The following is a 16,587-nucleotide window of genomic DNA, read 5'->3' as shown; positions in this document are numbered from 1 at the left end:
AGCGGTCACAAATCAAATTTACGGAAAATGAAACAAGATAAAACAGTTTATAATTATTATTATTATCGTATGGCTTTTTTGAAATAAAATTTACAGAGGTTAACATTATATGTACATCTATAGCTTAATATCTAGGTTTGACAGCCAATCCCTGGCATCCGTAGTTATTGCGTGCAGATCTTTCATGCCCCTCCGAAAACGTATCTTGAGGCATTCCTCCACTATGTGCGCAGTTGTTTGGTCTGGCGCGCCAGTCACAGTTTGGTGAGGGTTTCTGGAAGTTGTGGTTACAGCAGCTGACGTCGGACCTTATTCTATTAATTGTAACCCAGATCTTTCGTGGCTCATCTAGGCCGGTTGGTTCTTGTGTTGGATGGATCACGAAATTGTTGGAAAACTGATGGGAATGGGAGAAATCTAGGAAAGGAATGCTTCCCATAAATAAAACACTGGATAGCCTCCGCTTCGCGCGCCTAAAATCTCGTAGACCCATCTGGTCAGAGTCCCAGATCCAGGTCCCAGAATGCTTATGCGTTAACCTGGAATGGACGGAAAGTTGGAACTCGTACAGTACACAAACACAGTTTTCCAACAATTTCGAGATAAAACAGTTGTGTTACTATTACCATAAAGAAGCCATGTCAAACAACCGGGTTGGGCTAGTGGGTAGTGACCCTGCCTACGAAGCGGGTGGTCTCGGGTTCAAATCCTGGTAAGGGCATTTATTCGTGTGATGAACATGGATATTTGTTCCTGAGTCATGGTTGTTTTCTATGTATTTAAGTATTTATAAATATTTATATATTAAATATATCGTTGTCTAAATACCCTCAACACAAGCCTTATTGAGCTTACTGTGGGATTTAGTCAATTTGTGTAATAATGTCCTATAATAATAATATGTATTAAAAAAAAACAAACAATGAAATTATCGCAATCGCAACCTGTGCCAGGCGACCAAACCGCCGTAAGCAACGTAAAATTCATGGCGCTTACGTGTTTAGGTCGCAAAGTTCATGTTCCGCTTCTGCGGTTTGTTGTCAAAGCAACAACAACTCATGGCGCAAAATACTAGTTCTCTGTGCCGGTTATATTCGTAGTTCAATCGATAAAACCTGTTTGTGCGCTATTCATTTTTGAAAAAAAAACAATAAAACCTCTTTAAAGTAGGACGATTCACCATTTTAATCCTCTACTTGGCCAATTAAGCCGTAAAACATAACAATGCTTAGTTAATTGGTAATTTACTCCTTTATAAAATAACACCAATTAACTTATATAGCGTGTGACAGAGACGGCACGCCTACGCGTTCGTTGGAAGTTGGTGGCACTTCAACTTTGCATCTTCCCAATAGAACTAATCGAGGTCGACCTCCGGCTCGCTTCCTGAAACTTTAAGCCGCAGGTCAATTTATGCTGGTCGTTTGCGCGAACACATGATTTAGTATTGCGCGGACACCAACAGCGCTGCGCGCAGTTAGTCCGGCAGCAGGTGCCAATGGGGATGAACGTGTGCTTGTACCCGACCCCACGACCGATCGTTTTCGTAATAATTTTCTTGTGTTTTTATAGTACGTTGTACATTAAGTAATATAAACTGTTTTTTCTAACTTCAGTGCCGTTCTTTGTTATTCCTACACCCGCTATACTTACAAGTTAAAAAGAACAATTAACTGTTTGAGGCTTGTAGGGCATAGAACAAGGTTAAGTAATTTAAATTTAGTCTCTGAAGCTTAATGCTTTCAAAATTAAATTCTTATTTAAATAAAGTCAAGCTTTGCTTAAAACCTCTCTTTCGTAAGTAGATTCTTATACCTAAGTGAATTTTCGGAATATTGAAGTCTGCTCATAATATTTATAGTTCGTGTCATCTTTAATATCATGACAAAGATATAATAACTAACACTCTAATCAAAAACGTCACTTTGACACTGACAGATCAGTATTGGAATGAGATTTGATAACTAACGTACAACGAAACGACGTACAACGTTTTATAGTACATATAAATAAATAAACAAAAACTCTAATTAGTCTGAAAGTTAAATAACATAGATAGGGTTGCCATATTTATTCGGAACGGATACGGGACAATGGGGTAGCCCTGTTTGTGGTACAGCAAAAAAAGGTCGGGACCGTTTTGTGGCTTATTTTATTTTGTAACACGAATATGCCACCAAGCTACTAGATGCCGCTAGTAGTCTCGCCCGCGCTATATTAAATGCATATCGTCGGCCCCGCTTAGGCCGGCTATCAAGAGATGGCGCTAAGATCGAGATAGATCTCGCTAACGACTGTGCAACGAAGAATCATGACCCTCGGAGCGTTGCCGAGGTTTATTTGGGAAATGCAAGTAGGAGCTCCGGTACCGCACGCTATATACCTTCACCCCAGTTGAAGTATTTTAGTGTATGTGCCGTTATACAGCTTACTAGTCTAGCTCGCGCTTACCAAGATAGGTCTTCTTGCTAGGCAAATTAGTACTATAGTAAGTTCGGGATACTCGCGCTTAAATAACTAAACGCCGGCTTTTCGTCTTCGCCCTCACCTCCCGTCCTACAATTAATATTACCAAAACACAGTACGGAGCTTATATAGCAAAAAATGTCCCCGTGAAACTGTATTTATAGTTTGCCTTCAGGTAGTCTTTAAAATACATATATTTTAGTACATATTTTAAATTATTATTAAATCTGAACACTTAAGAACCCGGTAACGATTTAGAGCAAAAATGTAAAATTGATAGATTTAGTCGTTGATGTGGCCGCCTCTCCCCTAGCCGCCTACGGTATATAAATGAGACCGTAAAGAGGGGAAAGGCGGCAACTTATATATATGTTATATTAGGGGGATCTATTGGGGTATAGAATGCATCGCATACATACCTTCATATCCCATAAGGGACTCTTCATCCTCACTCTCTCTGCACCTCAACTCCTGGGCCAGAGGAGCCTTAATCTGCTTCGCTTATCTTAAGGCGGCTGAATGTATGACACCCGAGATCTGTGGGTAAAATTGCTCTATGAACATGGTATTCTCCAAACCATTAACCTCCACACATAAATCTATATATCTTACTAGTGAGCCCCATCTTACCCGGCCGGATGTAGGTTACACAAAGCCAACTACCTAAGTAGCTGTATAGTCAAGGGGGCGTACCGCAGCCGAAGCTGCCCCTTGCGTGCTGATAAAGGAGTAACTAGCGGCCGAAGCCACCTTACTCCTACACGGGGATAAAGGAGAACCTAGCAGCCGAAGCCACAGAACTCCTAACGCCTTTCTCTGGTTTCAAGGGGGCGTACCACAGCCGAAGCTGCCCCTTGCGTGCTGATAAAGGAGTAACTAGCGGCCGGAGCCACCTTACTCCTACACGGGGATAAAGGAGAACCTAGCAGCCGAAGCCACAGAACTCCTAACGCCTTTCTCTATAGTAGCCGCCCCCCTTACGGGGAGCATCTAGCAGCTAAACCTGCCATTCTCTTACACATTGATATAGGAGGATCTGCGGCCGAAGCCGCAGACTCCTACACAATCATAAGTCCCTAGTCCGCCTTACCTAAGATGGGCTCCCAATAGCTTCCACGTCAAGGTCACGTGGCAAGCTCGAACCAGAAAGGAATAAAGGAGATAATCGCACAGAGAAACCATACCACTACTGCGAGCTTTCACCAAGTAAATAAAATACTTAGCTTTAGATGATTCCGGACAGCTGTAGGCTTCCTCACTTTATATCACATTTTATAGAACTAGCGCGTTTCGCGCCATACTGAATCTAGCTTCACCAACTTACTACGTTGGTTAACTTACCACAGTTCCACATAGAGGGCGCTGTTCGGTGTTGCCGCAGGTGAATTAGTATTGTGGCATCGGATTTTCGCGTCCGTCGCGACACTCCCCAACACAGGCAGGAATAGGGCGACTAGATTACTGGTCCATTCTTTGATCTTCTCAAGGGCTCGAAGAGCTGCGGCTCTCTTAGGTCTTGACTCGTTGCCTAGCGTAACCTCCTCCAGGTTGTGTGATTCTGGCTTAGTGTGCTCGTAAGATTCGAGGTCGACGACCGCGAACGGTTCTGGTTCGGACATAGACTTAGGCTTAGGCTCGTTTGACTCACTATACATAGGCTCTAGGATTCGTTGAGAGGAACTCCTTCCCTCTACTGGCGAGGCATAAGGTTGTACTTCTTCTTCTGGCTTATCTCTGACTGCTTGCGTGCATCTTTGCTCAGAAAGAGACTCGGATTCGGCAACATCGTTGACGGAATCCACCGTCATGTCATCTCTGCGTGACGAACGGGGTAGATTAGGAAGTTGCAGAGGTTCTTCTGCGCTTTCGTCGTAAGATGATGTTTGTTTACACTGTTCTTCTCCATCTTCGATCTCTAACGGGTAGAGATGCGCGATAGATCTTGTATACTCTGTATCTCCTACTCGTACCGTGGCAACCCTACATAAACCGTCGGCGCCTTTTCTTAAAGATACTATTTTCCCAACTTTCCAATTGACTCTGTTCTTCGTGTCACCTTTGATCTGCACGATTTGACCTATCTTTGGAGCCAACTTGGATATTACCCTAGGTTCTTTAGGATGGTGGGAATATCTTTCTCTCAAATTTAGGAGATACCGGTTCTCGAACATCTCTTTAAATTCTCTTAGAATTATCTGTGCTTTCTTCCAACCTTTAATTAAATTGTCTTTAGTCACCGTTCCTTGTGACGTAGTAGGATCCTTTCCTGACGTTTCCATAATGATACATTTTCCCATGGTAAGAAAATCTGAAGGTTTTAATACATGATCAGGCTCCGAGTCCACGTAAGTTAAAGGTCTTGTGTTAAGAACCGCTTCTATTTCTTTAACCACTGTAACCAGCTGGCTGTCATTCAATAAATGTTTCTGTAAAGTTTTCTTCATACAGTTCTTAACCAATCCGACTAATCTCTCGTAGAATCCTCCATGCCATGGTGCTAACTGTGGTATAAATTTCCATTTTATTTCTTTATCTACGCAGTATGGATTCTGAAGAATCTCCGAGAGTAACTTAAAGTGAGCTGCGTTGTCAGACGTTATCAAGATAGGCACTCCTCTTGCTGAAATCATCCTGCGTAAGGCCAATAAACCTTCTTCCGCTGTTAGGTCCTTTACAACTTCTAGGTGAATGGCTCTTACAGCCAAACATGTATATAGGCTAATCCACCTTTTGCAATTGCCATTCCCATTGTTAACTAGAAGTGGTCCCAGGTAGTCGGTACCAACGTATGTAAATGGAGAACTATAGTTGACTCTCTCTTTCGGTAAAGCAGGAGTTTCCGGTAGTCTATATGGCCCTCCGTCATGTCTCATACATTCAGGGCATTTCTTCAGGATCCTTTGAACTTGGCTTCTTCCTTGTGGAATCCAGTATGTTTCCCTTATCTTGTCTAACGTGTGACTCACTCCAACATGTTTATTTTCTTGATGAGTCTTTATTATAATTTCGTTGGTGAAATCTGAATTTTTTGGAATAAGTATAGGATAGCGTTTGTCAAATGACCAGTTTGTGTGTTTCATACGACCTTTGCACCTCAGTAACTCATCTATATCTTTAAATATGCCTAAATTCAAACTTAAACTAGTTACTTTTCCCTCTACTTCTAGAGGAAAATACTCTGATTGAATTTCTTTCAATTTTTGAAACTTATTGTCTGGCATCTGACCATTCTCTTGATTTATTATCTCTTTTGCAGTTGTGCCATCTTCCGTTTCCACCGGGTTAACATTAGGTATATCTGGATCATCTATTTCCATCAGTTCTTCATCTTCTTGGATCCCAAGACCCTCCCCAGTCAAGAGAGAACTGGTGGGTCCACTGCCGGATGTAGTTGGCCACGTCTTCGGATCTTCTACTATAAATTGTGGACCACTCAGCCATTTCTCCCCGTCCTCTCTCGAACAGGTGGGTCTGGTGCCTACGTCTGCTGGATTTAGGTCTGTTGGAAGGTATCTGATTTCCAGATCTTTATTTGTTCTGATCTCTTCTATCCTCCTGGCAACGAAAGGTGGTAATAGTTTGTCAGATTTACACCATTCTATGACTATCTGGCTGTCGGTCCATAAGACTTGCCTTGCTATCTTCTGCTGGAAGAATTTAAGAACGAACTTTATCAATCTACTGCCAATCAGTACTCCTAATAGTTCAAGACGGGGTATCTTGAGACTCTCCTGATCTTTACTTGGTATTAAACGGGATTTACCAATGATGAAGCTTTTCCCCGAGCCGCAAACTAAAAAGACTGATGCTGCATAAGCCTGTAGGGAGGCGTCAGTGAAACAGTGTAGTTGGTAGCCTTTTCCCACTGGTGTCTTCATGTAGCATCTGTTCACTGACACTTCCCTAATGGCTTCTAAGTTCTGTCTGATGACGTTCCACTCTTCTGTTAGTTCGCTTGACAATGGCGAGTCCCACGACACTCCAGCCTTCCAGAGTCCTTGTAGAAAGAGTTTAGATGATAGAGTATAGGGCACGGCATAACCACATGGATCATAGATTGATGCAATAGTCTTCAGTATTCCTCTTTTTGTGACTGCTTCCTCTTGCAAGTTAGGTTTTAACTGAAGAGTATCTTTCTTAATGTCCCATTCTAAACCAAGTACCTTTACTTTATCTTCTTTACATGTATCAGAAACTTTCTTCATAAATTCTCGAGAATTTGAGCTCCAATCCCTGAGTGACATTGAAATATCTTGAAAAGATCCTTTTAGATTTCTGTAGAGCTCCATCGCTTCATCTGTAGTGCTGGAACCCGAAACAAAGTTGTCCACATATATGTCATTTGCTTTTAGTCTGACTTGTTGATGTTCCGCACTAGACAGGTGGTGTTTGATTGTTGCATTAAGCAAAAACGGTGACGAAATGACGCCAAATGGAACTCTACAAAACCTAAGGTGTAATAGGTTGTCTTGAGATATCGGTTTAGAGGTATCTTTGAGCCACAGGAACCTGGTTACGTCACGATCCTTTTCGTGTAACGCCATCTGTAAGAACGCCTTTTCAATATCTGAGGTTAGTCCTATCTGATGAGTTCTAAATTTTATGAGTAAACCTGTGAGGTCTTCTAACATGAGTGGTCCTCTGTATAAACATTCGTTCAGACTCTTGGTGTCTTTGCTGCTCTTGGAGCTAGCATCATAAACTATTCTCATAGGTTTCCCTCGATGGCTTACTCCATGGAAGGGTAGGTAGTGAACTACGTTATCCGTTGACGTTCTTGAAGCAAGTACAACTTCTATTATACCCTTATCTAATTGTTGTTTAAACGTATCATCGTATGATAACAACGTGCCTTGATCCATACGCTTCAATAAGCTTGATAAGCGACCAAAAGCCATTCCATAATTATTGGGTAAGTCCGGTGGGTAAGTTATCCACGGCCAGCTTACCGTGTAACGATTATTTAATTTTAGAGTGGTATTATTAAAATACTTGATTGCTTCTTCTTCTCTAGTTGCTTTCGGTGAATCACTAATACCTATACATTCTAGTTCCCAGAGGCTCTTTATGTCTCCATCACAAAGGGGTGGGTCAGGTTGATGAAGCTTCGTTTCTATACAAGTCTGAGCGTAAGTCACTACATAGGGCTCGTCACTAAGCTGTGGTTCTGTTCTACCACTTATTATCCAACCAAGGGCAGAATCGACCAGGAACAGGTTACTACCCAATTGTATTTTCTTCTCGTAAATTAGGTTGAAGTAGTACTCGTTTCCAACCAGAATCTGCACCTGTCCGCTTAGCGAGCCGTCATCCGCTAGTATATATGACTCCGGTAAGTCCTTCAACTTGACAGTGGGTATGTATCCTCTTGAAATACGTTCAACGCAGTTGGCTTGTATAACTATCTTCTTATTTGTCCTTGACAGCAATTGTAAAGTAACTATTGGACTATGTATTTCTTTAGGAGGATCTTCACCGAAGGTAAATATAGTTAAATGACTTTCCTCTTCAATGGGAAGCTTCAATTCCTTGGCAGTTTGAAATGTGACATAGGAGCGCTGAGAGCCTGGATCTAAAAGAAGTCTATATTTATATTGTTTATTTTTATCATCTAGGGGGTTAGCCCTAACAACAGAAGTTTGAAGAGTAGTGAATCCCTTTCCTAGAACCGTCAGGACTGTTTCTTCATTGCAGTATTCTTCTGAAAATTTAAATGGCATAAAGCTCTGTTATGCGGTGTCTCACTACAGCAAATGCTACACTTACGTTTGTTCTTGCAGTCTTCTATAAAGTGGCCTAACTTCAAACACATGAAGCATTTCTTTCCAAGTCGTTTCTTTCTTTCTGCTAAGGTAGTAGCTTCAGAGCACTTATCATTGTAATGATCACCTTTGCAAAAGATGCATGTCCACGCTGTTCTCCCCTTCGGAGAGCCCTGCTGAGGTTCTGGTTGATCCTTGTTAGAAGTCGGAGTTTGTTTTGGTCTGTTCCATTTATTGGGTTTATTAATACTATCAAACTTATTCTTCCTTTCCGGTCTTCTATCAAAACCTCCTTGAGGATTTTGTTTCTTAGGGGGACCTTGCTGCTGTTTGGGTTGATATGCGCTTCTTGCACGTTTCACATTTATATGTAGAGTTCCGACTGTACTATCTTCTGCTTCATGCGTGCGTTTTCTTCCTGAAATCCTTTCAGCATCCTCTTTTGCGGTAATAATTCTATCTAATTGGTTCCTGATTTCTTGTATAGAATCATCATTAACCTTCAGCTTAATTTCGTAAACTAGATCGGGTGGAAATTTTTCCAGCAACATAAAACGAAGATGATTGTGATTGATGTTTTCACCTAATGATTCCAAAATTTTGAGATTTCGTTCAACTTCGTTGAATGTCTTTCTACAGTCTTCAGCGGTGCTTTTGGCCATCTTAACCTTATATAGTGTTGCATAATGCGCGTCAATGAGATGAGAGGTCTTGCCGAAACGCTCCTTCAGGATTGATATGGCTATTCTATAATTAGCATTAGTAGTAGACAGACCATCTATGGCTTTCTTGGCATCTCCCGTCACCGAGGCTTTAAGATAGGAGAGCTTGTCAACATCAGGCAGATTTCTTGAATCAATGTTGCTCTTGAAGGAGTCCCAGAACTCACACCAAAAGAGCACATCTCCACTATACACCGGCAGCTGAAGTTTAGGGAGTCGGCATGAGGCATTCGCTTCCGGAGGTTTCTCTGTAGCGTTGCCTTTCAAAGTTATTTGGTCGATCTTCACTTTAAGTTCAGCCAAAGTCTCCTCTGTGTGAAGTTGCAATCCACTCAGTAAACATATTTCATCAGAAGCAGGTGTCGAAGCCAAGCGAAAGTACTCCATCAAGTCGTTGTCAAGTCTTTTCAGAGATGCATCTAATTTACTGTAAGTAATTTGAGCCTGCCCTAAGTTCTCTGAATTAATGGTAACAGGAATAACTTCTATGTCTGTGGTGAGTTTGTCGTTAATGAGCCTAAGCCTTCTTAAAAGCAAATCGTCCATTATGTTGTTTGTGTAAGCTCTTTTCTTGTTTAATCCTGTAACGTATAGAAATAAACCCATTTAACCTAAAGTCCTATTTATTTGCTTATGTATGAAATGATTACGCTTGTAGATTTAATTAATACTGCCTTGCAGTAACTATGTTTCATACTACTTTAGGTTGTTTAATTTTAAATTATTTTATTTATTCTTTATTTTAATGATCTCAAAATATTGAAATCTAAATTTAACTAATGATCTCTAAAATCCTTTCAAATTTGAAACCAAAAAAGAATAAAAATCAAAGTCAATTAAATTACATGAATGAAACCATTGACCCAATTATAATCCGATGTTTCATTTAAATATCATGAGAGGGAGTAAAACAAGGATGGAAGGCAACATAACATACACACCTACATATAAATGTGTCTAGTTTTATCTTTATAATTTATAGGTTACACCAATACAAGCGTCATCGACGTCAGTAAGTGATGTTGACGTTTATACACTGTTGCCACAACACAACCTCTAATGTTGGTGTCTCTGATTCAAGCTCACTCGTAGCACAACGAAAATTAATACTTTATTTCCATTTCACTTGTTTTATTGATCTATTTAATGATTATTTTATTTTTATTTCACTTGTTTGGTTTATTTATTTAGTAATAATTTTAATTTTATTTCACTTGCTTGGTTTATTTATTTAGTAATCATTTTAATTTTATTTATTTGAACACTTCAAAGAATCACTTATCTAATGAGTCTAATTGCACATAAAAGTCACCACAATAAATCTGGAAAGAAGATGTTAACTTATATATACATATACACACCACAATTGCTTTCGTATAATATAATCATGGACTTCAATATGGAATGCATGTAAAATAAATCAGGTATAAGTTCCCTTTAGGCCTATATACATAATATTGTATATAATTATACTTCTTACTTAACGTTTACTTACTCAACTAAATCCTTTGTACATACGCCGTAAAACAATTCATAAAGAAATAAATTGTCTTTCTTAGTTTAAATAAGGTAGCGTAATAATACCAAACTATCTAACTAGGGAACCCGAGATAACATTCCAGAAGGCCTATAGTAAGCTTGGAAAATTACTAAGGTTCGCCTCTTGTTTGGAAAATTCTAGATATTTCTAAAACTGAGTCGTACTAATATGAGCCGTGTTACCTAAACAATAGGGTTGACTCTTGTCTACGGTCGTCCCCAACTATCAACTTCTAGAAAGTGAAATTATTTCAATAAAGTAGGAGACGAAATCGACTCATAATTCATACATACGGAAGGATACTTAGTTAAAAACGGATTCCTTTTCTTGTTAGAAACCCAAATGATCATGGCCGCCATGCTGTCGGATCGCTTGCTATGAAATAATTTTCGTCGCGCGCATTTGTTTTACAGAATAGAGCTCTGTCACTGTGAAGTAAATGTTTAAAAACTTACCGAGAAATAGTCTAGTCCGATAGCAGGTCTAATCAGGGGGGTTTTCGTCAAATCCGAGTTGTCTTGTCCGGTGTGGTTGGCGGCGGCGAGTTCACTGTACCTATGAAGTAAATACGTAGTTTTTCACAATCTTGCCTATCTACACGCTTATCCCTTTGTTGGTGCCCTTTAAATTATAATATTCTCAATATTTACCAGCATAATTTGAGGAACCTTCCCGGGGAACTCGCGTCTGCTTGGAGATCTTCCGCCAACGATTCAAAATGGTGGAACGTTCGCTTTGCAACAGTCAGTGTTGCCAAAGTCAACTCAAACCCCATAAATTTCGATAAATATGAAATGAATTTAGGGCCTTTAACAAATTTCTTTCTTCTTTATGTTGATTCCGTATAAATGATTGCATCCTTGTGTTCTTAAAACTACTTAAGTTCTAAAGTATAACGTAAATATAAAAGGTAAAATGTAGAGTGCTTACTCATACAAACTCTTATCTACTACACGTACGTTTCTTATAAGATGCTTATTAGTTATTCTGACTCGCATACGTTTACTTATTATAATCATATTAAATCCACAACTCTAACAACTAATGTATAATAAAATAAAGTAAATCTTCTACTTATATCTAAGTACGCTTTGCTATGACGTACCTACTGAAGCGTCTTATTGGAAATTGGTTATCGTATAACTTTTCTATGTTGAATCAGCTTAGCGACATAATTTTTCTTTCTTCTTTAATTTTCTTGAGAATCCCGATAATCCGCACATTTTCCGCGATTTGGTGGATAATCTTCCTAGTGTGGCAACACCTGCCATCTTGTTCTAGGCGGTTCGCGCCGCCTATTTTTCCGGTTACGTTGGTAACTCGAAGGCATTATTACACAATAGTGTATCACTTAATTTAAAGTAATAAATATCATAATTGATAAATATAGACAAATGCACCAATCCCTTTTTTATTCATCTTTGTTTATTCTTTTACTAATTTGCGACTCCATTCTAATTTGAAAATAAAATACATCCATTATGAAAATGTCGTGTGACTGCTTCCGGTCACCGCGATGTAATTTCTTCATGTTGGCTCCGTACAATGTTGATGTTCTGCCGTTCACGTATATAAAAACATGACTTATTAACTCAAAATATCTTCAATTGATGAATATTAATGCCAGCCTCTTTATTTAAACAAGCCTAAATTAATATCGAACCAGATGTAATAAGAAAACACCTTAAAATGTACACATAAAATATAAAACCTCGCAGTTTTCGCTACTGTTAGCGCCATCTATGATTTCCGATAGTAAACATATATGCCTATAGTGAAGATGTATGCTTTGCATTCTTTATATTATTTATTCTCAACAAAGCCTTGGTTCTTTAACTGCTGAATCCCAGCATTAACCACCATTGTGGCCGCCTCTCCCCTAGCCGCCTACGGTATATAAATGAGACCGTAAAGAGGGGAAAGGCGGCAACTTATATATATGTTATATTAGGGGGATCTATTGGGGTATAGAATGCATCGCATACATACCTTCATATCCCATAAGGGACTCTTCATCCTCACTCTCTCTGCACCTCAACTCCTGGGCCAGAGGAGCCTTAATCTGCTTCGCTTATCTTAAGGCGGCTGAATGTATGACACCCGAGATCTGTGGGTAAAATTGCTCTATGAACATGGTATTCTCCAAACCATTAACCTCCACACATAAATCTATATATCTTACTAGTGAGCCCCATCTTACCCGGCCGGATGTAGGTTACACAAAGCCAACTACCTAAGTAGCTGTATAGTCAAGGGGGCGTACCGCAGCCGAAGCTGCCCCTTGCGTGCTGATAAAGGAGTAACTAGCGGCCGAAGCCACCTTACTCCTACACGGGGATAAAGGAGAACCTAGCAGCCGAAGCCACAGAACTCCTAACGCCTTTCTCTGGTTTCAAGGGGGCGTACCACAGCCGAAGCTGCCCCTTGCGTGCTGATAAAGGAGTAACTAGCGGCCGGAGCCACCTTACTCCTACACGGGGATAAAGGAGAACCTAGCAGCCGAAGCCACAGAACTCCTAACGCCTTTCTCTATAGTAGCCGCCCCCCTTACGGGGAGCATCTAGCAGCTAAACCTGCCATTCTCTTACACATTGATATAGGAGGATCTGCGGCCGAAGCCGCAGACTCCTACACAATCATAAGTCCCTAGTCCGCCTTACCTAAGATGGGCTCCCAATAGCTTCCACGTCAAGGTCACGTGGCAAGCTCGAACCAGAAAGGAATAAAGGAGATAATCGCACAGAGAAACCATACCACTACTGCGAGCTTTCACCAAGTAAATAAAATACTTAGCTTTAGATGATTCCGGACAGCTGTAGGCTTCCTCACTTTATATCACATTTTATAGAACTAGCGCGTTTCGCGCCATACTGAATCTAGCTTCACCAACTTACTACGTTGGTTAACTTACCACAGTTCCACATAGAGGGCGCTGTTCGGTGTTGCCGCAGGTGAATTAGTATTGTGGCATCGGATTTTCGCGTCCGTCGCGACAGTTGAAATTGTACACCTTTAGTTACGTAATATCTAAATAACAAGTATTTATTTGTATTAGCACGTCTTCTCATCTTACATTTTATTAATGAGGTCGCAAGCGTGCGTCGCCGGCAATATGTGACGAAAAGGGACAGTTTTTAAAAATTCATATATATATCAATATAGTGGTAAATTAAATAAAATAATGTATCAGAACAGTTTCAGCAAATGTTGTAGACTGTTTAAGTATCAAAATTAGGTACGTTGAAATTAAGTCGATTTTCAGAGAAATTGTCACTTGTTTTGAAGTAATTTCTGGAGAAAAATGATTTCGTCTAACTTTCATTTACACTACTTCAAATTTATAATAACAAACATGTATTTTATTAAAGTTGAAGTACAAGATATGTGTAATACAAAATTACCATTTTTGGCAGTCCAAACTTTACGAAATTTACAAATAAGTACTTTAAAATCAGCTCTTTACGCGCGTTTACCTAAACGTCCATCAGAAAAAAAACCATTAATAATTAAGTGAATCTGTTTTCAGAAAAATGATTTATTAAAATTAAAGATTACAAGACGTGCTAATAGAAACCATGCAGTACTTGTTAAATCTAACAGTTAAAAAAAGGTGTACAATTTCATCGACGAAATATATCTATTTGACATTTTTGCGACTAAAATCTATAAAGGCCTTTTAAGTGGCATTTGCATATGTGCAATTGTCACTTAAGTGTTTGCAGTAGGTACAGTTTTAAGGCGCTTTAGATTTTTTTCTTATTTCGCTCATGCCCAATGTTCTCGGGTAGACTATTCAGGAAATACATTGAATCTATCTAACATTTATTTGTGATAAGAAATAAATGCAGCGACCGAAAATGAGACTTGGCCTCCGACACAAGACAGCGCCACTTTTCTCGGTCCTGTGCGACCTCTCGCCAATTGTCGACTCGAAGCTCGCGCAGATCCGCCTCCACCATGTCGCTCCAGCGATACCTAGGGCGTCCGATAGGAACAATCGAATCGTATATTATATTAAATGAAAGCTTATTTTATATTTAATCTAACTTTAACAGGTTGCCTCATTAAAAAGTTGGTCCAGTCCATGGTTGCCGATTAACCGATTTATATCTAAAATGTAGGCAACCATAGACTTGACAAATTTTTAGGGTTCCGTACCATAAAGGTACCTTTATGGTGAGACTCTGTCCGTCCGTCCGTCTGTCTGTATGTCTGTCTGTCGGTATGTCTGTCTGTCTGTGTCTGTCACATCTCTAACAGAAAGATATAGATAGATATATCTATATCTTTCTGCTAACGTATTAGAGAATGGGGATACTTTTAAAGCGTAGTTTAATCTACTTCTTTCGATGATGTACACATTGTCGTATGTAGACTTGATCAATATTGATATGTACCTTTTAATTGCGGGAGTGCTGGAAGATTGATGACTACTTGTAAGAGTAATGGCGCGCATCCAAGAGGCCTTTTATATATTGTTTTTAGGCCCAAGTCATTAATAAAGTTTAAGGTGACGTGTGTTGTTGAATTTAGAGCCAAAGGCTTTCACTTGGACTGATAAGCAATTGAGAAAAATGTAAGTTAGGCCATGGTAAAGGGAAAGGGAAAATCCTTACTTATCACATCTAAACGGTCGATTTATTTTTATAATAATATAATAACTTTGCCAAAAAAGTGCCATTTATTTAGCAACTATGAAATCGTCATGTTTAAGTTTAATTGGTAATTGGTTGAATATAAATATGGAGCAGATCTGCTCCGAAGCATACCAAAGGTTAAAGTCCCTAAACAAGTCCGGCTTACTCGAAAAAAGATTTGTGTTATTTTTTACGCTTGATTTCGTTCGACACAAAATATTTGAAAGATCTTGCGGGCGACTTATTTTAGAGCTTTACATTACACTATCGATGTGTCGTTTACATGATTTGTAAGATTCCATGTGTTAGACGGACAAAGCTGTAAATATATGGGAGAATTAGGCCCATCTGTACTTAACTAAACTGGAAATCAATTCGAACTTATCGTTCCTATCCTATACGTACATGGCGTCATTTAAATATTATTTTTACATCAAAGTGTAGTTCGAATTGGCCTCCTAGTCGCTTTAAAATATGGAGTCACGAGAACAAATACGACACAATTAACTCCATGATAACACGTTTAACCCAAAGGGCGATAATTATGTTGATGACGTCATACCGTTACCCGTACACTCTAATTAAATCAAACGAAACATTTATCAATGAAGCCACGTGTAATAACGTGCGCTACAAACACAATGAAACGTCATTATTGTACGTTAAATATATATATGAATATATATAACCTTTGAAGCTTTAAGGCTTGTATTTAAAGATTCCCCATCAAGCTCTGCTGAATTTCACCTTCCCATACAACCGGAGTTTTGTTCTCATTTTAAAACTACGTGTTCGATTATAATAAAACTTTGCACATACAATGACATGAGGTATATCGAGTACTATAATTAGATTATAAAGCTCCAGTTTATAAAACAAATGAAACAGAGTAAAAAGAAAGTGTGTATGAAAAACTTAAATAAATATAAAATAAAAATAAATATAAATATTATACGACATTATTACACAAATTGACTAAGTCCCACAGTAAGCTCAATAAGGCTTGTGTTGAGGGTACTTAGACAACGATATATATAATATATAAATATTTATAAATACATAAATACATAGAAAACACCCATGACTCAGGAACAAATATCCATGCTCATCACACGAATAAATGCCCTTACCAGGAATTGAACCCGGGACCATCAGCTTCGTAGGCAGGGTCACTACCCACTAGGCCAAACCGGTCTTATTTTTATTTATTTAACTATAGTATCTGAAGAAGCGGTGGTAGCCGCGTTGATATGACGTCCGACTTTCAATCCGGAGGTCGCGGGTTCAAATCCTGGCTCGTACCAATGAGTTTTTCGGAACTTATGTACGAAATGTCATTTGATATTTAGCACTAGCTTTTCGGTGAAGGAAAACATCGTGAAGAAACCTGCACACATCTGCGAAGAAATTCAAAGGTATATGTAAAGTCCCCAATCCGCATTGGGCTAGCGTGGGGACTA

The 16,587-nt window shown here is 39.3% G+C and overlaps 2 protein-coding genes and 1 long non-coding RNA gene across 3 annotated transcripts; all 3 read right to left on the bottom strand.

The window, feature by feature from the left end:
• Positions 1 to 2,764: 2,764 nt before the first annotated feature.
• Positions 2,765 to 7,371, bottom strand: LOC133520175 (uncharacterized). Its single transcript, XM_061854546.1, has 2 exons — positions 3,808 to 7,371; positions 2,765 to 3,003 (listed from the first exon to the last, which is right to left on the bottom strand). Coding segments are annotated over exons 1-2 (3,558 nt in total). The 5' UTR covers positions 7,365 to 7,371; the 3' UTR covers positions 2,765 to 3,002.
• A 766-nt stretch (positions 7,372 to 8,137) lies between these two features.
• Positions 8,138 to 11,696, bottom strand: LOC133519532 (uncharacterized). The gene is made up of 3 exons (XM_061853537.1): positions 11,141 to 11,696; positions 10,946 to 11,045; positions 8,138 to 9,531 (listed from the first exon to the last, which is right to left on the bottom strand). The coding sequence occupies exon 3, from the start codon at positions 9,494 to 9,496 to the stop codon at positions 8,138 to 8,140; it is 1,359 nt and encodes a 452-aa protein (XP_061709521.1). The 5' UTR covers positions 9,497 to 9,531; positions 10,946 to 11,045; positions 11,141 to 11,696.
• A 644-nt stretch (positions 11,697 to 12,340) lies between these two features.
• On the bottom strand, positions 12,341 to 13,484 carry LOC133520174 (uncharacterized). Its single transcript, XR_009799717.1, has 2 exons — positions 13,402 to 13,484; positions 12,341 to 12,597 (listed from the first exon to the last, which is right to left on the bottom strand). It is a non-coding gene; the product is annotated as an uncharacterized LOC133520174 (long non-coding RNA).
• Between the last annotated feature and the right edge of the window lie 3,103 nt (positions 13,485 to 16,587).

This window comes from Cydia pomonella, chromosome 7 (assembly GCF_033807575.1).
Source record: "Cydia pomonella isolate Wapato2018A chromosome 7, ilCydPomo1, whole genome shotgun sequence".
Taxonomy (NCBI): Eukaryota; Metazoa; Arthropoda; class Insecta; order Lepidoptera; family Tortricidae; genus Cydia; species Cydia pomonella.
Note: the sequence above shows the minus strand (reverse complement) of the source record. Positions and strands in the feature narration are given on the sequence as shown.